The 24,163-nt window shown below is 41.0% G+C and overlaps 1 protein-coding gene across 1 annotated transcript in view; it reads left to right on the top strand.

Annotated features, from left to right (window-relative positions):
* Window positions 1-5,829: 5,829 nt before the first annotated feature.
* The window catches only part of DHX15 (DEAH-box helicase 15), a 45,430-nt gene continuing 27,096 nt past the window's right edge, over window positions 5,830-24,163 (top strand). The window contains exons 1-5 of the mRNA XM_063157728.1: window positions 5,830-5,991; window positions 11,625-11,973; window positions 16,671-16,864; window positions 17,982-18,141; window positions 18,516-18,734. Of these exons, the coding sequence (XP_063013798.1) occupies window positions 5,924-5,991; window positions 11,625-11,973; window positions 16,671-16,864; window positions 17,982-18,141; window positions 18,516-18,734 (990 nt within the window). The 5' untranslated portion in view covers window positions 5,830-5,923. The remainder of the gene's footprint in view (window positions 5,992-11,624; window positions 11,974-16,670; window positions 16,865-17,981; window positions 18,142-18,515; window positions 18,735-24,163) is intronic.

The following is a 24,163-nucleotide window of genomic DNA, read 5'->3' as shown; positions in this document are numbered from 1 at the left end:
TAAATGAGCTGTCCTGTGTGCCTATGGCAGGCCCAGTTACAAGACAAGAAAGAGGCCAAACAAATAGCTCACCTTTGCAAAGGCACAATATGTAGAAGACAAGGTCACCACTACTCTAATTACAAAAATAAGCCTAAGGGCACATAAGGCAGTTCTTGTTTCAACCTAGATACGGCTGTCATAATTTTAATAAATGCTGCAGGTATAGCATTCTCTGTTTTTGCAGCTGAGAGACCAAGTTGCTCTATCCACAAAGATCACTCACCAGGGCATTGTGTTGGTTCTTTCATGTTTACAAGGAGCAGCTCTAGCAGCACCTTCTCCTTTGCCTTTGGGAACAGCCTTGCTCATTACAGACAACATCATTACATTCACAGGGTGACAGTTTATTAATACCCATGTTCCCCCCAAAATCTCAGTGTCTTCTTTCAGCTTCTTTAGGACACTTACACTGGTTTTCAGATGATACTAAGGCTCTTACTCCCACATGGGAGCTGGCAGTAGAAAAATGATGCACACTAATAAAATAAACTCGCTTCTGCAAGGCTGGGGGTTTATGATAAGAAGCTGTAAAGAGGAAGGTTACACAGCTGCAGAAGTTTAAGTGCACTTTTAGTGTTTTCATCTGCTGCTGAGGATTTTTCTGCAAGTGGACTTTTCATACAGTTGGAAGAAAAAGACTTCATCATATGGGGAAAGATTAAGTAAGGCCATTTGTTAAAAATTGCACCCAGCTGGGTTAAGGTATGACTGTTAATGTTTAGGGTTTGTTACAGACCGGTTCCAGGACATGATGGATTTTTAGTGGGCTTAATTTTTATGGCTATTATTTTGCAATTTAGGCTGGAACTAATTTTGAAAATAAGGATTAGTATTTACCACTTTAGATGTTAGTGGCCCATGAGGCACACATTGTTAGATCATCTGTCTCACTGCTCATTAGCTTTTTTGTAATCTTAGCTTGTTGAAACTGAAAGCTCTATATAGATAGCAGGAACTAAGCACATAAATTTCCTAATAATTTAGCACATGCTCAGAGTGAGCAGGTACCACTGGTAGTTCCAGCATGGCTAATCTTAGGCATGAATAGGAATGTTTTACATATTGTAAAACATTGCATTATGTTATTACATTGCTATATATAAAATAATATTTACATATTGTATTAAAGACAGAACTTTTTTTAAAATAGTCTTAAGGAGCTAATGTAATAGAGAATAAGAAGGAGATCATTGTATTAAACACAAATTCAATGAAAAATGTGACAAATTTGTAAAGAAAATACAAGAAAGAATCAGACCTTTGCAAAAGAAGTGCCAGCTGAAAAACTTGCATTGGTTTTTCTTTTCATATTCTAGCGCAAGATTAAACAGTATGCTTGAAATTGTGATCTTCTCTGGCTTTAAACAGTTCTTTGGGAAATAGCTACTACTTCCTAAAAACAACTTATTATTTAGGAATCTTCTCACAAGATTTCAGACTTGGCATAGATTTTAAGGAATTTAAAATATAAACTGCCTTCACATGCAACATTTTAGCCTTTAGTTTCAGATGTTTCCAAATGCGGAAGGCATTAAACAATGCCACTTTAACCATGAAGACCTGGAAGTTATGAGAACAATGTGTGAACTCTGTGTAACTCATATAAATTAGACATTTAATTTAATTTACTTGGGGGTGATGGTTTGTTTTTACACTATTTCTTTGATTTCTGTTCAAAGAACATAATGAATACCTGCTCTTGCAGGGTTTCTGTGAGGGGATTAAAGGTGATCATAAGGTCTTAACAGTTGACTGAGGGGCTCAGAATAGCAGCTGGTTGTCTACAATATGTTTCCTTCTACAGAATGGGGCTTGTTTTAAAAACTGATTTTTTACTCTAGTTAATGTTCTAGTAATACAAAGGCTGCAATCTTTATCTTCCTCTCTTTATCTTTCTTCTTCTTTATGAAACTTTACTGAAATTATTCAGACCTTCCTGACCTGCAGATTCAGTCACAGTGGTGTGTTCTATATGGGATAATGTGTAATAACCACTCACAAAATTCAGAAGTGTGTCTGTATGGCTGATAAAGTTTGCTGTCACTGCAATAGTGCTGTTGCCATGCTGTCTTCCTACAGCTCACTTCCCAGAGCAATTCAGTCCTGATTTATATATACTTGAAGTGTTGCAAAGTTTAGCTTCTGTAATTATAGAGAAGCTGCCTCTTTTCTTCACTGCAGAAATTGAGATCAGTTGATGTATTCATCTTCATATTTTTAATTTGAACGATGTGGAAGTCTGACTTTTTAAACATGCTCTGATTGTGGGTTCTTGTCTCAAGGATTCTTTCCCTGATGATATGACAGAACACGAGGATAATATCCATTTATTCACATGGGCTTGGTGGGGGAGGATAGAATGAGAGCTTGTCACATTCGCATTTAAGACTCCTGGATGATTTTCTAGGGGTATTGCCCAATTTTATATACATACATGAGATTTTGTGATTGCAATACTAATTATCATAAGAATTTAATTTTAATGTTTAAATTTTTGCAGGATTTTTTAAAATAAAATGTTTTGTATATCTATTAAAAATTAGGAGTTACATGTGTTTTTAGAAAGAAAATTATTAAAAAAAAAAAAGTGGCAGCACAAGTGTGTCCATGGCATTGGGAGCATACTTAGGCTCTAATTTAGGGTCCTCTACTAGCCATATCACAAAAGAAATACATACTACACAGGTTTTAGAGCTCTAACACACAACTTTCAGAAGATTTAACCTTTCTTAGCTGTCTGTCTTAACACTCTGCTCAGTATTATGGCTTCCATTGCAACAGAGGTTTGTGGTTTCTCTTCACCATCCCCTGTTAGAGCTTAAGCCAGTGAAGAAGGTGAGTTTTGCCTAAGAAGCTGGACTGGATAGATCTCATGCGCTTTACAGACTCTGTAATCTCTAGAAAGGGGTGAAGCAATTAGCCTCAGGCAATAATAACCTAAACTGTAGCACTGTGACTCTAGACTTCTTTGTCAGAAACCTCACACCACCCAGGTTCCAGGGTCTCTGAATCACAGCTGGTCTGAGGCCCATGCTTATCCTTTAAGAGAGAAGGCAATGCACAATCAGGAAAAAAATAGACATGATGTTATTCCCCTAAGCCATTGTTTCAGTTTTAAGTGTTAATGCTCCTTTCAACCCCAACAGCATAATAAATATGCCCATGCCAAATGTAAAGGAATATTCACTGAAAGTTGACTAACAGGGTTTTGATACCAGTGATTTTAAAACTAGGGTAGGATGTAGCATTACAGTCCCTGGGTGGGCAAGGATAGGTTGGAATCAAATCTACACAGGAACCCTCAGCCAATGTCATTCAGCCCAAAATGCAGATGTATCATTGGCCAGAGAGCTGCATGGTGCTAAGACCTCACTGAATGACATGTGTAAGCCAGGGAAATTGGAGCTCCTCTAAAGGAGCTGTGGGATAAACTCGAGGCTGTTTGTCACAAGGACCATCTGAGTGTGTGTCATCTCTGTCTCCAACCTGCACCTCCCATCATGCTGCAGCAAGAAACAGAGGGTAGAAGACTGGATAGTTAGATGCAAGCTCATACGAATGGGCTGTGTTTCAGTAACCCAAGACTTTTACTTCTATTGATGGATATAAAAGACCTTGGGGGGGAAACAAAAACCTCTTTCTTAACAAATGTATTTGAAAAGGCAGAAAATATGCTTAAATGTGCCCTATTTTACATATTGCTTTCATCCTTTAGGCTTTTGACTAATGCTTATCACTTTGCCATTATGTCAATTTGTGCTTACCAGTATTTTTTTCTCTTGTCTCATCTTATATTTAGGCAGTGATCCTGCAAACACTTACCTACATGCTTAGTTTTGCTACTCCTTCCTTGTTAATCCCTTTGAAGTTAAAAGGATTATTTGCATTAGCAAAACAAGGCATGTGTGTGCTTTCAGGAGGAAGTTCTTATGTTGTAAACCCTTTGGGGTGGGACCAGATCAGTTATTATGCAGTCAGATAGCTCAAAGCACAGTTGCATGGAGGATGAGTTGAGAAGTTTGGGAAGCTAACAATTGTTAACAGGGTGAACTGGTTTGTGGGATATGCCTGGGGCATAGCACATAAGTAGTTGTTCACCCCATCTAGCACACAATCTTCTTCCCCTCTTTTCTGCATTTGTTGCTGAGCTGTAGCCTCAGATTCATACCAGCTGAGACACCTGCTTTTTTCTTACCTCCTAAAGAAGAAAATTACCTGATATTGACCATAGGGTAAGCTAGAGCAAGACCATAAGTATATTTATGCTGGTGTGCACAGGGAGAGGAAATAAAGACCTGAAACAGAGCTGCAGAGCTCTCCATGCTCCTATTGTTGCAGCCTTCTCAGAACCTCCCAGCACTAGCTCCTCATCCCAACTAATGCATGTAATGCTTTTATATTCTTCCCATTCTTCCCACTTTCCAGGGAGACCTAGCCACTATTTTTTCCCCTCTTAAATGTGTCCTATTCAAGTACTCTATTTCAATGTACACTTGCTTTTGTTTAAGATAGACATAATTTAAAACTCACTTGGAAAGATATGCAGAAAGTCTTCCCTTACCTGCATTCAGCCAATGCAGCTCTGTGTAGACTACCACAGCATAATAAGTAAGTTTGATATTTAGGATAGAGAGAGTTACTCTGTATTGTTTATCCTCTGGAAAACTCTGACATAGATATTCCAATGTTTTTTGTAGTATAACTTTAAAAATTACTTCCAGATTCACAGGAAAAGTTCAAACTCCAGTTTTCAGAAATATTTATTTTGGTTGATAACTCTAAGAAGAAAAATCTTATTTTTATTACACTAACATCTAGAACTCCAGTAGAGCTGTGTGTGCCATTTTGTTATGTTATCTAAAACTAGGGAGAGAAATGTTCTTCTATTAAAGAAAATAACCTATAGATTTGTCTACATTAAATATTTTAATAACTATATTGAAGTAATTCCAACAAATCTTTGGAACTGGAAACTACAACAAAGCCCCACTTGCTGAGCTGGCTGTACTTGTGGAGCAGGTCACTGCTGCTAGGTGATGTCTCCTGACTATTTTCACGTTTGTGAGTGCACCCTTGCTCCAAGAGCCAGGCAGCCGGAGCTTGTGCTCATTGCAGTAGCTGAGCAAAGGGCGTAACCTCGAGCAGGACTGGAGGGATGGGGAGCGAGCACTGTGTGAGGTGCTGGAGCGTGACCAGAGAAGGGCAGAGGGCCTGTGAAAGGTCTGGAAGCCATGTCTTGTGAGGAACGGCCCCGGGAGCTGGGGCTCTTCTGCCCTGAGGAGCCTCAGGGGGAGCCTCATGGCTTCCTACGGGAGGCTGCAGCCAGGGGGGATCTGGTCTCTCCTGCTGGGCCTGCAGCGAGCCGGCCGGAGGTTTTCGACTCAAGCTGAGACGAGGGAGATTCAGATTAGATATTAGAAAAAATCTTTCGGTGTGGGGTTGCTCAGGCACTGGAATAAGCGGCCCAGGGAGGTGGTGGAGTCACCATCCCCGGAGGTGTTCGAGGTGTGTGGATCTGGCACCGGGTGATGTGACTGAGTGGTTACGGTGGTAGTGCTGGGCGGACGCTTGCACCGGATGATCTCAGGGCCCTTTCCCAGCCCGGTGACGCCGTGATCCACCGACCCTGTGATCCACCGACCCTGTCCCCCCCACCTCGTGCCGCGGCGGGAGCGCGCGCGCGCGGCGGGCGGGGCTCGCGCCCAGGGGAGGCTTTGGCCAACGGGCCCGCGCGCCAGCGCCTCGCGCGCTCCCGGCGCTTCCTTCCGGCCGCCATTTTGTCGGCCGTGCCTCGCCGTGCCGCCGCTCGGGGAGGGAGCGCAGCGCGCCCGCCGCACCCGGACGGACCTTGCGCCAGCCAGACCGACCGACCGCCATCGCCATGTCCAAGCGCCACCGCCTCGATCTGGGCGACGATTACAGCTCCAGCAAGAAACGCACCACCGACGGGTGAGGGGCGGCGCGGGCGTCGCGGCCCGCGGCGGGGCGGGTGGGGGGGGATCGCGGCGGCTCCCGCTCCATCCGCGCCCCATCTCTGGCTCCCGCCGCCCTTCCGGGGCTGGAGCTCGCTGGGGCGCGGGGCGACCGCCGTGCGAGGCAGGGAGAGGCCGAGAAGGCCCCGAGGTGTCGCGGCTCCCCGGAGCGCTGGGCCTGGCCCGGCGGGCGGGCCCTCGGGGGGGCGGATGGCGGCGGAGCGGGCGGGAGGGAGGGAGGGAGAGAGGGAGAGCCTCGTGCGGCGGCGCCGGGAGGGGGCAGGCAGGCAGGGAGGGAGGGAGGAAGGCGCCGGCCCGGCCGCCGGGGCACGGGGCTGGGCTGGGCTGGGCGCCCGTGGCTGGGGCGGGGGGGGGGAGCGCTGCTGGGCCCGCGGCCCCACGGCACGCTTTGTTTGCGGCGCTTCGCTTTCGTATTTGTGTTCGCCCTTCCCACTCCTTGTCCCCTCTTCCTTTGTATTTGTTTACCTATTCTTTAGCTTGAAAGGTCTGGCAAACGCGGGCCTAGAGGTGAGCACGAGGTGGGTGCATCCCGTGCTGTTAGTGCCTGCGCTGGTGGGAGCGTTGTTCCTTTGTTAACGGCTTTCACCCCGTCACCCTCGGTGGTGTGCTTGGCTTGAAGTAAGAGTCGATGGTGGTTTGAGGTAGAGGGCAAGGGAGTGTTTATTTTTTTTCTTAGTCTTACGAAGGTTGAAGTTTTAGGACTATGGTGCTCACGCTTCAGCTTATTTTTTGTTGAGGTTAATGTAATTACAGGAAGACAGACAATGCACTGATGCTGTCCTTAAATTCAGCGTTACTTTAGAGCTTTCTTTACGCATAATCTTTTCTTCTCTAGTGGCGCAGGAGGGGGAGGAAAGGCAGGCAGCTGTTAAGAGTAAATTTTTGAAGTTTCAAGGAGTACAAAGAAATGCAGTGTTTATTTGGCCTTCTTTATGGAGCGCAGGAGACTTCCGTGAATTAAACAATTGCTTAAGTCCATCAGCGTTGTTTTGGACTATTTATCTAGGAGAAATCCTTCAGTTCTCAAAGGTTAGGATAACTCTAAGTCTAATGTAGCAGTTAATATTGACTGACAAACAGCCTTTGCAAAACTTGCCTTTTTAGGGTAAGCTTGTACACCTTCAGTTTTTAGCCCCTAGAGTTTGATTCATTTTTCTTAGCTAAACAAAACAAGCGTTTATTATTCAACTCTTACTTCCTGTCTGTAGAATCATCATAATCACGTTTTTAAAAATATATCGAGCTATTTGTGTTAGTTAAAGCATTTTTGTAGGCTGTCCCAGAGACTGAAATAATTCTTCTGAGTGTACAGAAATGCTGTACATACACGGTTTTTCTGTACGTAGAGGCTTTTGTAAAATTATCAAGTGGTTATGTCAAAACGGGGCGTTATTTAAATGTGGTACAACTGTTCCAGCTGGTTGTAAAGATAATCACAGGTCAGTATTTCCTTGTTCGTGTGTTGGTGGGTTTTATAGTTCTGGTGTGGCTTTGTCGTTGTTTTTACTTATCATGAAAGTTATTCTGCACTCTTATTCCTACCATATTGTACGCACTGCAGTGAGTTCCCACCGGTGTTAAACTAGAAGACATTGACCTTTATGGCACCTAAAAACTGTGCAAGTGTTGGTTTTGTGCCCCTTCTTTGTTCTCTCCTCTGCTGGTAAAAGCATTAAGTGGTATAGAACTGAGAAAAACTCACTATAAGCATAATTACTGAGCATGGCTTTTTCTTACATGACCTCCTGTCTTAATTCATGTAGCACAAGTCGTGCTAATGTTACGTGGTTGGTTTATTTTTGAGTAGTTTGGTTTTGCAGCTTATGCAAGGCCGCAAGGAGGATGTGTGGAGTCTTGTTAAAAGCGTGTGTGTACCTGCCTTGTGTGTGCTGACAGAGCCCTTCTGCAGTTCAGGAGCTTCTGGAGCTGGATTAAACTGGATCAGCTCCTTGCATGGTTCCCACTTCACATTCAGAACTTGCATCCAAGCTGAACTGCCTGACAAAATATGAAACTTACTTCAAGTGAACCCAGATTTCTCAGTTCCTCGTTAGTGGAGGCCTGTGTTAGTAGCTCTACATGGCAGCAGTGCCACATGAGTTCTACTTGGCCAACATGTTTGTAATTGTTGGTGTAACCTTAAACATCTGCATGATATCTGCTTTCTTCCAGGCTTGAAATATTGTCTATGAAGTAAAAAACATTTTGGAAAAGTAGAAATTGTATGGAAGATTTTTGGTTACAGTTTCTGTGAATTCCATACATACTATTTTAAAATATGTTAGTTTTCTTTTCAAATATAATTGAGTTGTGTAACATCAGAGTTAGTGATCTAGTGGGATGTATAATTCAGACTAATTGAATTTGGTTGACTTGTGTATAGAACAGAAATTCCTTTAGCTGTATTGCCTTTTTTGCATCAAATATTGCTGCGTTTAGTAGTGGGGAAGAATGCTAATGATCTCCTACATGGGCTTAAGCTTTCACTGTGATGATCAGTGTTTACCTTGAGTCCTTTTTTTTCTTATATGATTTCTAATCAAAAAAGCGTACTTGTTTGATTGCTGTAGTGCTTCTTTTTTTCGTCTGTGCATGTTCATATTCGCTGTTCACATGTGTGTGAATGTAAGGAAGTGAAAGCAAGTAGCAGACCAGACTTGCCCTTAGAAGCAGAGCAAAAAATCCCAGCCCCCTTCTGATCATGAAGGCTGTTACAGGTTTCAGGTGTAAGACAAATGTGATTAAATTATTATTTTAGTGTAAATTTTCCTGTTTGAGTTCTGTTTTCTCTGTGCAATAATGAAAAAGCAGCTAAAATGTGACAGTTTATAAGTAAAGAACTGCCAAGCCACATTTTTGGAAAGTTAAGGATATTAATATGGCAGCATAACTGTCATTGTTCTTTTTCCTTGCTGACCAAGGGACTGTGTCTGCTGAGCTTCAGTAATAATGGAAGACTGGTAAACAGTTCAGGGACAGACAGTGCTGCTGGATAATTGTGTTAGAGAGTGAGTTTGAGGGCATGTTGTATGTTGTGTTGTTTCTGTGGTAGGATCTGGTTGCCCCACTTCTCTTCTGCTTTTTGAAAAAAGAAATAGACTCTCAACTCCATTAACACATAAATAGTTTTACTTCTCAAGTGTACATAGAGCTTGGTAGGTTTTCCTTCTGTTTGTACAGTATAAAAGCTGTAAGAGTTCAGAGGAGAAACTGAGAAATGGAGGATTAATGGCACTTTCCATGATGGACTGTGTTTGTAGTCCACTTAATTCACTTTTTGACCGTGAGGTATTTTTGTTTTAAGCCCATGCTAGTAGCTACCAACACAGAAAATAAGTGCTACAAGGGAGTGTTTAGGAGGCCAGATCAGAGATCCTGATCTGAGTTAAAATGAATGCAGGTGGGAAGGTTGGCTCTTCACAAGGCTGGTGAAATGCTTGTGCTGACACCTGGGAAGGGTGGGCAGCAGTGGGGATCTGTTCATTTTAGCTCTAGGGCTGCCTCGGGGGGCTGAAGCGTGTGGGTAGCTACACTTGATGGTGTGTCATGCAGAAGCTGCTGACATGATACTGTTTAGGTAAATGGTTGTGGAATCGATTTTGTTGGTGTGGTTTATTTGCACTTTAACTGGATACCAGTGAAGGATATGTTTCCTTCAGAAACATACATATACAAAAGAATACTGTAAAAATCCCAACCTGCACACTGCTAGTGTGACTTATTCTGCCTATAGTGAAGTGTGTTGTTGAATTTTACCCTGGCTTTACCATTCTTGAATTACTTTTACACCTTTATTTCTTTTTCCTGCCGGTGATGTTGCTGTCTGCCCATGCACTTGTGTGTCCTGGTACCTGTAGCTGTGTGGAAGGTGAACAGCTCCTCAGCCAAGCCCAGAGCTTTGTTGCTGTCTGATGAATGCTGTTGGGCTCCTAGACCTTTCTGAGCAGCATAGTGGAGCCTAGTTCCTAGGGGAACTTCCTTGTGGAGAATATGAACCTGTTGGCTTCTGCTGTACCTGCCTGGCATTTTACAGCTTGTACAATATTTGACTGTGTTAGAAGTGATGTTAAAGCTAGAGTACTGAGAAAAAAAAAGGCTGCATACATTACATTCATTTATACAAGAAGAGTAGTGGTGGTTGTTTCCAAAGCACAGCACATTTAAATTAAAATTTATAGAATCAGTGCTAATATAATTTTGATTACTGCATCTTCTCTATAGCTCAGAATTTAGTATTATGTCAGTAGTTACATTTGAGTGCCAAATGCATGTTCAAAACAAAAAAGCTGTGGAGAGGAGTGTTGGCAAGAGTTTTCTTTGGACATAGTCTCTAGATCTGCCTGAGTGTTGGTGAAGAAGGAGGGCGAGGTTTTGTTTTTTGATTAACATATCCTAGACATGTTTTTATGTGCACTTACTATAAAGCTGGTGTTGACTTAGTTTGTTTTGCCTTTTTGATGGGATTTCAGTTAATGTACAAAAAGAGACAAAGCTGAGGGTGCCTTCCGTTTTGCAGGCAAAGATGCCACTAATCTTTTTAACTTGATCTAGTTTAAAATGAAATTGATTGTTTTTGTGAAGCAGGGCTTGTTTCAAAGTCCTGATTAGGAATTTTTAATAAAATAGTTTTTGGGTCAAACTAAGGATTCTTTTGTAAGTGTGTTTGTAGGAAGAGGGGGATTATGTGCAGGAACAAGTACATGGACTTGCAGAATCAGAAACTCTCAAAAAGACTTAGGTCAGAGTTTGAGAATATTGTTTTTCTTTTGCACATGCAGTGAATTTTTCTACTTAATATTTGGAACAAATGCAAATACATAAGGGCTGTTCAGGTGTGTGGTAGGAGGTGATACTGGAGAAGATACTGTGCAGCTTGATAGTGTTGGGTTAACAGTTGAACTCCATGGTCTTAAGGGTCATTTCCAACCTAGATTATTCTGATTCTGTGAACTGTAGTAGCTGGGTCATTTCCAACCTAGATTATTCTGATTCTGTGAACTGTAGTAGCTGGGTTTAAGTCTTAAGTTCCAGACTCAACAACCAAAGTTGATGAAGTCAGAATTTTGTGTAAGACTTGAAACAAAAATAAAGCTGCAGAGTAATTGTGGAACAATGAAATCAAACTTTGCTTCCATTATTGCAGTTATTGCTTATTATCTTGAGTTAGTTTTTTGGATGGGTATAATTCCTTTGGTGGATAGGCAAAACCACTACTATCTTATTTTTCTGCAGCAGCAAGTAAGGATGGGGAGAGGTGAGATAACTACACTGCACAGCTGATTCTTTATAATCATGAGATATGAAGGGAGTTAAAACATTCATCTCTCCATGTGATAGCTTTATTCAGTCTTGCCTGTAATGAGAGGAGCTGTTGCTGTGTTTGGGTACAATAAGTGTAGCTGTGTCTAATGTTGAGGATGCATCCTGTGTGCTGCTGTTACTGCTTGGTGCTTATCCTCCCAGGTGGCTGCCTACAAGACTTTGAAGATTGGGGTTGGGCACCGTTAGCGTTGCTTTGTATTAAAATTCCTCCTCTGCACCGAAATATTCAAGTGTCTCATTTTCTGCTGTGCTCTTGCCCCATTTTAGCAAAGATCGGGAGCGGGACAGGGACCGGGATGACCGTTCCAAGGACCGGGACAGGGACCGCGACAGAGACCGAGATCGTGACAGGGAGAGGGACAAGGAGAAAGATCTGCGCCCTGCATCCAACTCCACCTACTATGCATCTGCTGGGTTACCAGCCATAAAGCCAGCAATGATTCCACACAGTATTAACCCTTTCACAAATCTGCCACATACCCCACGATATTATGATATCCTGAAAAAAAGGCTACAGCTTCCTGTCTGGGAATATAAGGAAAGATTTACGGATATTTTGGTTAGGCACCAGTCATTTGTGCTGGTTGGAGAGACTGGGTCTGGTAAAACAACACAGGTGAGTTCATATCTATATGATACTGCATTTTTTTAAAGGTCATGGTTGTGTGTGAGAAATAATTTGTGTAAGAATACTTCACAAACTGTGTGCAAAACTAATGTGATGAATGTTATATTTGCTTAATGAGTGCAAAAGGTGCGGAGAATTTTGCAGCGTCTTCCACTTCAAAAATCCAGTACTGTTTCCAGGCTCCTGCTTCCACTGAGCTTTATAATTGGTAGGTTTAGAGGAAGATAGAGCTTTAATGGTGGGACAGATGTGTACTAATCCACAAACTGAAGTGGTGGCTCCAAATAATTTATTTAGCTGTCTGTGTAGATGGCAGCTACAAAGTATGAACTTGTTCATGTTTTATGAAACCTACTGCTACAGATAAAAGGAATTGAAGTGTCAGATACAGTTCTGACATCTGATTAGCTTTTAGTGGTGCTCAAACTTGAAAGGTGGAGTCTTGTGTTCTTTGGTGCTGAAACCTCTCAGAGGTTGTAAAGCTTTTTAGTGCTGCAGTTGAAAATCACTTTTTTCTTTTTTTTTTTTTTTTAGTAGACTGATGGTTTTAAAAGTCTTCCTCAGCACCAAAAGCAGTGATAACAGATGTGCAGAGCCTCCTTAAGCCTTAAGAAAAATTTTGAGGACCAGTGAACAGGGAATATCTAATATACAAGGAACACCTGGGTATTTATAGCAGGGCAAACTTGTTCAAAACTATCCTCTAGTTTGCTGTTTAAAGTCTGTGTTGAAAACTAATGGAAAAGAGGTTTTGTTGTGTAATCTGATAAAATCCTTTCACCTAGGCTGAAAATAAAACCAGAAGAATATTTTAGACTTTTTAAAATGGATTATAGCTAGCTTTAAGTTGTAAACTTTTGGTCATACAATTTTGGATGTTGAGAAAATGTGAAGGACATAGTATATTTACTATCTTTTATAGCTGTGCCTAAACTATCTAAAGTTACAGGACCTTGCTGCACATTCTAGGAACCAATGTTATGTTAGCAGGTAGTATTATGATATTATCTATATTTTTTTAACTGTATAAGCCAGGACCAGGTCTCTATAGAATTCTTCAGAAAGGTTTGATTATGTAGTGATTTAGAAGATGCAGTAGCCCAAATATTATGTTAAAAATGGTGCTTACATTTATGAAAACAATATTACTTGTTGTGATCTGAAAATTTAAAGATCTAAAGGTTGTATCAATGTCATTCCTCAGGCACGAAGCTTTTCCTGCATTATCTTACTACTTCAACCTTAGTTTCTGAAAGGGTTTCAGTAATGTTACACATCTTTCCTAAAAATGGGATTTAAGCTACCAGAAGCATGTAAGCTGTCTTGGAAGCTTCCCTGCTTCCTCTGAATTTGCTCTGTGAAGTTGCAGATACATTTTTAAACAACTGACAGTGTCTCTAGGGACATACTACTAAAAATTGTCCTGGTGCCACTTAATGAAAACTTCATTTTGCATATGGTAGTGTCACATCATTTTTGTGGTCAATTGCTGTCTTAAAACCTGTTGGGGGATGATTGTTTTTCTTAAATTCATCAATCTGAGCAAGATTAATACTTTTCTGCAGTTAAGAAATCCTTTAATGCTCGAACTGCAGGTGTACATAAGCTGTTAATGTCACCCTTATACAAATAAAAGCAAGCAATATTTGAAAAATATTATTTCCAAAATTAATATCTTCTTTCATTGTGATAATAGAAGGCTATACAGTAGTAAATATGTTTTTGATATTGAGCTGCTGTCTTTCAAGTCCCTTCCCTGATTATCTGCACCTCTCCTATTTAGACAGGTTGAGAGAGTTGGGATTGTTCAGCCTGGAGAAGAGAAGGCTCCAGGGAGGCCTCATTGTGGCCTTTCAGTACCTGAAGAGGACTTAGAAAAACATGGAGAGTGACTTTTTACATGGGCAGATAGGGGTAGGTCAAGGAGAAATGACTTTTAAACTGAGAGAGGGGAGATTTACATTAGGTGTTACTAATTGTTCAGTGTCAGAGTGGTAGAATGGCAGAACAGGTTCCTGGAGAAGTTGGGGAGTGCCTCATCCCTGCAGGTGTTTAAGGCCAGGTTGGATGGGGCTTGTAGCAGGCTGGTCTGGTGGATGGCATCCTTGGCCATTGCAGGATGGTTGAAACCAGATGATCTTTAAGATTCCTTCCACCTGAAACCATTTTGTGATTCTATGATTATGTGCATGTTTTCCCATTAGTTGTGTAGAACACCCAGGCTTGGAAATGCTTGGCTCAGACAATGGAAAAATGGAGACACTTTTCTCACTTGTTTTACATATACTTAAACCCCAAAGCACTGAAGAAGTATATTGGAAGCCAAGGCATTAATTTTCAGTTCTTTAGGGTTTGCAGTACTTTGATTGGTGATTTAAACTTAACCTTTGAAGTTAAGTGGTTTTTCTAAATGCACTGCAAGCAGGCGCAGTGGTGGAATAGGTGTGCCAGATTTCTCTTAGGAAGGGGTAATTCCTTCCTGTAATTGCAGCATTCACTCTTAAATCTGGGATCATATGTGGTTCTGGTATAATTTCACTCTGGTAAAGACAATGGTAGAGTGGCATCTCCTTTGTGTATTGGTGTAACATAAGTGATGCCACTTCTTTAGCAGGGCTTTTTGACAAAGTCCAGAAAAAGGGTGATGTGGAATATAGCTTAATCCTTGTCCTTTAGTGTGCAGGAGAACTGATACAGGTTCTCAAATAATGAAAAATTCAGAGAATTCTACCCTGTAACTTTTAACTGAGGAAGTTTTCAAGCTGTTGGAGAGGCTCAAAAAAGCCAGAAAGGGCAGTGCTCTTCTGTCTCTTGCTATGCATTCCTTAGAATGATGAGGTTCCTTTGGCTTTGAAGTAGTGTTTAACAACCCTTAGTCCATTTATCCTCGATCTTAGAGGCCACTGTGTGTAGTCACTACCTCCTCATGTTTATGGAAGTCATACTTGAAAATCTTACTTGAGAAAGTCCTTGAGGTGAAATGGTGCTAAAGCCATTCCTCCTGCTTTTGATACTGATAAAATGACCTTTTTATGCAGAAAGTCTGGGATTTTGATGATGGTATAGGGTGGGTTTTTTTCTGTCAGTGAGATTAACTTTAGCCTGGGTTTCATAATAACCAAATGAGAGTATATTCCCAGACATGAGTGAAGTAAAAAAATGCAGTATGGCATAGTCCTTTTTCCCAGTATTTGTGTGTCTTTGAAAGCTGGACAGGAAAAGTCTTTGGGTGCTTGCCTGTATCAGCTTAGCACAGGGAAATCTGTGGAGCCCTTTTCTTTCATTTGACACCACTGCTGAAGGTTTTGTTGCTTACTGGAAAATCAATTTTAAATTGGTTTTATTTCATGCTGCAGTGGCTTGGCAGACCTGTTGGTTCAAAATTTATTTCAGGGCTTGCTCTGTTTCAAGTCAAAAAGCTTCACCTAATATACTTACATATACTAATACACTTAGTTGAGCTGTTACTAGTGACTTGGGAAGCTGGGGAGGCATGTATATGTTACAAGATAGGTTTCATGTTGCCGCTGTTAGTGTTCAAGAACTGCTATTAGTTCTAGTTTTGAATAGGATTTTCAGAAATTTGAGTTCTTCACAGCAGTCTAGTAGGCTCCTGTCATATTTTGATTCTGTTTGCTTTATTCCTGTATTTATAGTGGAAGTATATTCTTCACTAAAAAATGCTTAAGGCTACACTGATCTGCTTCTGGTTATGTCTTTATGTTTACTTATGTCCATTTTGCTATGAAAATGTAATAATGAAGAACTGACATTCTCCTGGTTTAAATTATACTGCTTTCTCTCTTATTCCTCATTGGAATTCCATGTATAAAGGGTATGTTTTCTTTTCCTCTTTGTGCTTTTAAGAATCCTTGGAAAGTAATTACTAAGATCAGGTGGGTTTTTTGGTCTGTAGGCTTGGAACTAGTTTGGCCTGGAGATGTCTCCTCACAAAGTGTCACACTGAGAACATGTTGAGAATAATCTCCCTCAAACTGTTACTGACTATAGGAATTCTGAATAAATCTTATTTTGGATGATTCTTACTGTTTCCAGATTCCTAATAGGAGCAGAAAACTACAGACTGGCAAATAAAAGGAGTGCTAACAAAGGAAGGAAAGCATAGGGGTTTTATATCTGGTTGATGAAATTTCCAAAGAACAGTATTAAACTTAACGAACATAATTGTCTGTTCATTTTATTTGTTGCACTTACTGGCTAAGACAATTCTTTATTACTAAAATAATTATTTTTACTTAAACATATTAATAAGCATTACTTTTTCAAGACACAAAATACATTTTACTTACTTAGAACTTTAATTGTGCTACTGATCTCAAATCTTGTGTGTGTTAGGGCTAATTTTGGTTGCTCTGGAGCATGTTGGCTGCTGCCAAGTACCTGTAAAAGGTATTGATCTAGCATGGGTAAAATGTACTTTGAACCTATGTGTTTCCTTGATAACTTCACAGATAGATATGTACATACAACAAGAGTATGCCTTATTTAGTGGCGCTGAATCCAACTAACTAGCCTATTTCTGGTCCAGTCTCTCCTGCTTTGCCTGGTTTTGCGTGTGCAGTTGACGTCTCTGTGGAATTCTAACTGACTTAGAGTTCAGTATAAAGATGCCAGATTGTGTGTGACCATTTGAAGTGTGTTGATCCCTGAATTTGTTGGTGCAGATCCCTCAGTGGTGCGTGGACTACATGCGCTCGCTGCCGGGCCCCAAGAGGGGAGTGGCGTGTACGCAGCCGCGGCGGGTGGCTGCCATGAGCGTGGCACAGCGCGTGGCCGACGAGATGGACGTCATGCTGGGCCAGGAGGTTGGCTACTCCATTCGCTTTGAGGATTGCAGCAGTGCTAAAACCATCCTGAAGTAAGTGTGACAGCTGTCAGGTAAAGGTGTAACAGCATTCTTGGAGGTGGGGGAACAACAGGGTAGTGAAGGATGAGAGCAAAGTTATGAAAGGACTAATAAGGGAGTGATTCTGTGGATTGGTGCTTTTGTCTGAGTGGGAAAGAGACATGGGAGCTGTAGCATGAGCTGAGAGAAATGAGAGGTGTGAGGCATGAAAAGAGTTGGAAATTACTCATTCCTCCTAAAGAAAGCACTGCACCCTATAGAAATTAATTTTAAATTATCCATAAAAAAGGAGGTGATCTGAATAAATGTTTTATTCTTAAGGTGCTATTCATAATAAAGCCCTTCAACATGGCAGTTTCTCTTTGTTGTACATTAAGCTGATAGTTTATGTGTGGTGTCTTCTACTCTACTTCTGGTGAAGTTCAGTAACTTATTTCCATAAAGAGAACTTTCCAAAGGTTCACAACTGCTCTATACCTGGCTCTGAGACACACAGGAGTGTTTTACTTGTCAGCTGCTATAGATTCCTGTGCTACCAGGAAACAGGTGCATTTAATACATCATTTGTGGATTACATTCAGAATGCTCTGTTAAAAACGTCAGTGTCGTTCAAGGATCAATGCTTTTCTATCAAGAGGCGACTTCTCTTTGGTCGTACAAGTAGGTAAAGGACTGGGCATAAAGATAATATGGAAAAAAATGTAACAGTACCAGAAAAGCAAGAAGTGAACAGATGATCTGCAGACAGAAAAGGAGAACAATTGCAGAAACAGGACATCTTGGATTTTAGATGGTGTTTTCCCCTTTCTTTGCCTGTTTCTTGAGCTCAGGTGTGGATATCTGCCAGTAATACTCTACAACTATTGTAAATGTTACTAAACTTTGTTTCCCCTTCCCCCCACCCCTTTTCTTTTAAGCTTTCCCCCATAATCCCAGATTCCATTTATACTCTATTTCTATTTAAAAACTTAAAATGGGCATGTTACAGTGCTGGAAGTAGTTTGCTGGTGTTAGTACATTTAAAAAGTTGATTAAAAGCTTAGTTCAAGCAATGTAGTGAATATGGAAGAGGATTCTGCATCCAGCCTAACAAGCAGAGTGTAAGTTGGAGTGGTTTCTGTTTGTTCAGGTACATGACTGATGGAATGTTGCTTCGGGAAGCAATGAACGATCCTTTGCTGGAGCGCTATGGTGTTATAATCCTTGATGAGGCCCATGAGAGAACACTGGCTACGGATATCTTGATGGGAGTTTTGAAGGAAGTTGTAAGACAAAGATCTGACCTGAAGGTCAGTAATGATGAAGTCCAACAGCATCTCTGTTCTAGTTGCAGTCATACTGGATAAAGTATTTGTGTGCTTACCATTAGCTGATTTTTATTACTGTTTTTTTGATCTGTGATAATGTATATTAGAAGGCTAACCCTAGGAAATTCTGTACCTGTTTTGTATTGAGGAAGCTCCTAGAAACAATACAATTGTAGCTTAACCTTATGTATTTGACTTGAAAATTTTTGAATCTTTATAACAAGGGTGCTGTATTCAGGTAATAAAAGCATTCGTATGTCGCAGTCAGCAATTTACTTTCTTAAAATTACACATTGCATGTGTAACATGTCACAAGTTCTAAATGTTGAGTAACTTTTTGTCCTCCAACTCTACAGGTTATAGTTATGAGCGCTACTTTAGATGCTGGCAAGTTTCAGATCTATTTTGATAACTGTCCTCTGCTAACTATCCCGGGTCGCACCCATCCTGTGGAGATATTCTATACTCCAGAACCTGAAAGGGACTACCTTGAGGCTGCCATTCGAACAGTGATACAAATCCACATGTGTGAAGAAGAAGAAGGAGATCTCTTGCTCTTTCTTACTGGACAAGAGGTATTTTCTTCTGTTCATTGTTTCATGCAGAAACTGCTTCAAGTGACTTGTGTAGACTAAAACAGTTTCCTTTTCTAGTTTATTGTTTGAATAACCTGAGGTTTACCTGCCATACACTTTAGGTCCTTTGACATTGTACATATCTGTAATGTAAATGGTATGCAAGGCATTTCTAAAATCAAAATGCTCATCATCTCAAGTACTTCAAAAGCAGAAACCCAGAGAATGAACCCTAGGTTTGTCCTGATGGGAACTCCAAAGATTGGGGTGCCTGAGAGCGTCCTTGGTTTTTATTGAAAAGATAATTCTGCTCACATGTATTGTACAACTTATCTGAAGAATAACCATTTGGTTCTGCTGGTTAGCTTTTAGTAGTAGCTTTAATAAGAGTGTTCAGGTTTTGGTTTTTTATCAATAACTTGCAGTGTTAGCCTGGAGACTTTATGTACCTTAAGTTCAGGGAGTTAGGTCTCAGAAATAGACTCCATGCCCTGCAAAGGAGTATTGTATACAAGCACTTAAGCTAAACTGCATCAGGAAATGGGGATTTTCTAGAAATTTTAAATACTTTACTTGAAATAACCTGGGGTGGTTTTTTTTTTTCTTAGTCCTGGTCTTTCTTTGAAGCTCTTTTTAGTGTCCATATTGGTGAACTGAGATGGAGAAGAGGTTAAAAAACCTGTAGGCATTTTGAAAAGTTGCTGGCCTCAGTCAACCTAAATGTGTTTTTAGTAGGGGAAGTGCAGCTAGCAAAAACATTTTTCAACTCATTCTTCTTTCAGTTAGTACTCTTGAAGAAATATTTTTCAAGGGATGTGGATCATCTCAATGTCTTTCTTATAAGCAAACACAACCTTAACTATGCCAAGGGGGGATGTGGTACAAGTAACTTGTGATGCTAAAGGAACCCTGGTTTCTTGAGTAGACTTTCCAGCCATAAAGATGTGTTGCCTCTTGCATGAGTTGTAAGACATTTGATTAAAGTGTCTTCTGGCAGGTCAGCTCCCTTAAAAAACCAAAGCAATGACTGTCACTATGAAAGCAAATACTCTTGACTTTTACATTCGTCCTTTGATAGGAGTATTGCTGTAAGTTAAAGTACAGGTAGGAAGAATTACTTTCAGTGATAGTGGCTTAGAAACCTACCTGCTTGGTTTTAGTTTGAACTTGAGTTCAGACTAGCTGGGTACTTAAATGTGTGAATTAGTGAAACAGCTGTTGCAGAAGGGTGAAAATTGGTGGCAAGAGAAAGGAGCACTGCTGTCCTGCTGTTTCAGCAGATTTTATTTTTCTAGCAAGATGCTGGGTCAGGCTGGTCTTCAGCCTTTCACAAAGCACAAATGCGTGGCCTTCTGGTTTATGAATTTTGTGCTTGCTACATCACGTGCTATGTATTACTCCAAATAACTGTTAAAACCATCACTGCAGGGCATGGGATAAGTGTCCTCCTTTGGCAAATGGCTCTAGACTCCAGACCTGCCAGTGCTACAGTGTTCTTTTGTGTGAACAGGTTATTTGATTTTCACAGGGTTCATTTGCAGGACATAATGTATTATAAGCAAATTCTGAATAAAATGCTGCACACCGTACATGCTTGTAAGTGTACATAATTGAGCATAAAAGCATCTGACACTGTATTACTGGATCACTTTAAAACATGCCTTGGTAAGCTAGCACCCTGTGCTCTGCAGTCTGGAGTTGTCCATGTGTCAGTTGATGGTACTACCCAGGGTCACTGGAGTTGGCTCTGCCTGGACCTAGTCTTAGTTTGGGTGGTTGGCATGAAATTCAAGTCTGGTTTAGCTTCTGTAGTGAAGTCTAGAACTACTTTAACCCTTTTGATTAATGACATTTTGGGGCCTCTGTTGAGCATCATAATAGAATCTCTGTGTGTATCGCTGTTGAATCTAAAGTGGTGTGACCTGCTGTACTCTTGAGAATAGGAAAGTGTGCTGTAGGTACCATTGCCACTATGTGCTTTAAGTTCATTAGGCTTAGTAGCTAGACTAAAATTGGTGTATGCTAGGCAGAAATACTTTGACGTTATTTTAGATGCTTCTAAATAGTATCAATAGAGTGCAAGATTATTTGTTTTTCTTGTCAGAAAGGTGCATATACACAGCTAAATTGAATTATGGCAAAGGAACATGCTTTAGCTGAAATGGTGCAAATGTGACTTAAGAGTTTAAGAGGCTGAAAATTAGATGTAATTGCAGTGGCCTGTGGTAGAATGGGATTCCTTATTGGCTACTGTCTTCTCATCCAAATGATTTTGAAGTAATTTTGTATGGGAATTAAGATGGATAGCAGTTAATTAGTACAGATTAGTTAAGACATAGAGAAGATGATGAAACCTGGAGATAGCGAGGAAGATTCAGTGTTGTCATGCCCAGAAAATTAAAAGAAGCTTAAATGTGTTTAGAAACTAAAGGAATCTTAATTTTATTAGCCTGCTACTGGATGATGATAAAATTGTTGTTAATGGTGTAGAAGTATGTGTTCAGTAAAAATTTCCTTCTTGAATCCTGAAAGGAGCAAAAGTCTATGATTACATTGTATGAACTGCTTTTAAGTCCCTTAGTAACAAAAGAGAGAATGTTTAAAAGCAAAATACACTAGGAATGAACATTTTGAAGTAGGACTTGTCCTACAAGCTTTGTAAGGAGGAAAGCTCATTTTTAAAACAAACACCCCCCCCCCCCTTCCCCCCGGTATATCAAGAACTTTTCAGAACAGAGTGTTCATGTTTAACTGCCAGTGTTCAAAAAAAGGTATAACCTAAGGTATAACCTGGTATATTGGGCTTGCATGGCCAAGCTTTGGTAGCAGGGTGGCTTCTCTGAGAAGCTACTAGAAGCTTCATCCATGTCCAGCAGAGTCAATCCCTGGCAGCTCCAAAGATGGATGTGCCACTGATGAAGGCTGAGCCAGTGGTGGTTATCTCTGTGATAACATTTTTAAGAAGGAAAAAAAACCCCACAGTCTGTATTGAGCAGTTATAATTGCAGCCAGAGAAGAGTAGGTTGAGAACATGTGAGAGAAATGATTCTGCAGACACCAAGGTCAGTGCAGAAGGAGGGGGAGGAGGTGCTCTGGGCACTAGAGCTGGGATTCTCCTGGAGCTTGTGCAGCCTGTGGTGAAGCAGCTGTGCCCCTGCAGCCCATGGAGATCGAGGATGAGGATGCAGAATCCACCTGACAGGAGGCTGTGACCATGTGGAGAGCAGAGCCCCTTCTGGAGCATTCTGTATTTGGTCACTCACCTCATGGAGAGTGACCTGGACCTGTGCTGCAGCAGCTGGCAGAGATCTGTACTCATGAGATGGGCTCGTGTCAGAGAAGTTCATGGAGAGCTGTCTCCCATGGGGGGGTTCATGTTGGAGCAGAAGGGCTCCTCTTCCTGAGAAGCAAGAGAAATACTTGTGATGAACTGACCGTAACCCCAATTCCCTGTCTCTCTGTGCTGCTGGGCAGGAGGTAGAGCTGGGGGTGGGGGTGGAAGGTGTTTTGAGAGTTTTATTTTACTTCTCATTATCATGGTCTGATTTTGTTAGTAATAAATTCAGTTAATATCTCTAATCTGAGCCTGTTCTGCCTGTGGTGGTATTTGATGAGTAACCTCTCTGTCTTTATCTCAGCTCATGAACCCTTGTATTTTCTCTCCCCATCCAGCTGCAGAGGGGCGAGAGAGGCTTGGGTGGGTGTCTGGCTTACAGCCAGCATCAACCCACCACACCTGGACAGCTGTGAGCTAGCTTGCCTGTCATCAGTCACAGGCAAAATTGGAAACTGAGGGATTTCAACAAGAGAAAAGCATAATTACATTTCAGTCAACATGTCTTTCTTAGACAATAGGTGTTGTCAAACTTGTTCTCAGTCTTTGGGATTACAAGGTTGGTAGTCTAGTTGTGTAGAGACAAATTTGTTAAGCTTGCAGATCAACTGGTTTATTTTCTACTGGAGAGGCAACTGGTTTATTTTCTACTGGAGTTCTCCTAAAACAGTATTAGATTTTACACTCCATTAAGATCAGTAATTCGAGAGTAGGTGTAACATACTTAAACATTAAACTTGTGGGGTGAGAAAGACAGAAATAGTGACACAGCCACAGTATAGATCTATCTTACATGTTCTGGTAACATGGGCATTTACAAATATCACTTGTATTCTCTGTCACTCTTTTTTTATAAAGCCAAATGCATTGTTATACATTTATGAGAGTATCTAAGCTGCATCTGGAGATGTGAAGTACAGATCAGGAGTTTTCTTGATTGTTGATACATATACTTAAAATTGTTGCTGTGAAGTTCAGTATTCTAGAAGAGCTTAAAATGATACTGGTAAAACTAGTGGTTTAGAAAAGAGTTGCAAAACATTTTTTATGTTTTTGATAGAAAGCTTGATAAATGAGGATTTATTTTAAAGGTACAATATTTTCATCACTGTGAAACTGGTTGAACTCTGTAATTGAAAGAAACCAGAGACTTTCTTATATGCTAATTGAAGTAAAAATTGATTATCTTTTGGTGTCAGTTGGTAGTGGTTGGGTGAGGTTAAGAGGAAGTCTCTGTACTAAGAGTGAACACAAGTTGTCCTGTTTAGATTCAGATAGGAAGTATTTGGGGAGTTGGGCAGCATGAACTGAAAGAAGAGCAGTAATACTAATTTTGTTCACATGCTGAAAGGAGGAAGGTGTTTTGCTCAGCCTATGAGATTCTTTGGGGGTACCAAATACAGGATCAACTGAAGAAAGGGGTTCTGCAATAACGTTCCCAAGGACTGTGTTTACAAAGTCATTGAACTCTATTTTGCATGCCAAGTGCTCAAATTATCCCATTGAATGTGCTTAAATGACATCACTAGTCACCATCTTTTTGTAGAAAGGGTTTTTGTGAAGATGGGATACAGCTTTGCCCTTATGATGGAATGGAGCCTGGCCAGCAGGTTCAGTGGCTGCACAGCCCACTCTGGCCTTGAGTTAGAGTGCGTGCTGGCAGTGGAATCGCTTTGGCTTAGGGTCACTCATGGTCCCTCAGTCAGTAACTGCTGTTTACTGTCACTGTAATTTCACTGTACCTTCTCCATGGCAGCACAGGTGAGTCTAGCACACAAACAGAAGGGCTGGATTTGCAAGAGCAATGGAACTCAGTAACTTGAGGCCACAAATATTTTCAAAGGAGTGGGAAATGCTGAGGGGGGTGGGTTTGTTCAGCCTTAGGAAAAGAAGGCTCATCATGAGCCAGTATTTAAACTGTGACTACAACATACATGGAGGCTCCCTTTTTACACACACCCACATGAGAAGATGAGGGTAATAGATAAAAGTTAATCCTGATGAGATTTTGATTAGACACAAGAGGAAAATTTTTCAGAATGGGAATAATCAATCATTGGAATAAACTCACAGGGGAAGTGGTGGGTTCCACAAC

This window comes from Melospiza melodia, chromosome 5 (assembly GCF_035770615.1).
Source record: "Melospiza melodia melodia isolate bMelMel2 chromosome 5, bMelMel2.pri, whole genome shotgun sequence".
Lineage (NCBI taxonomy): Eukaryota > Metazoa > Chordata > Aves > Passeriformes > Passerellidae > Melospiza > Melospiza melodia.
The sequence above is the reverse complement of the archived record's forward strand: the minus strand, read 5'-3'. Positions and strand labels throughout refer to the sequence as shown.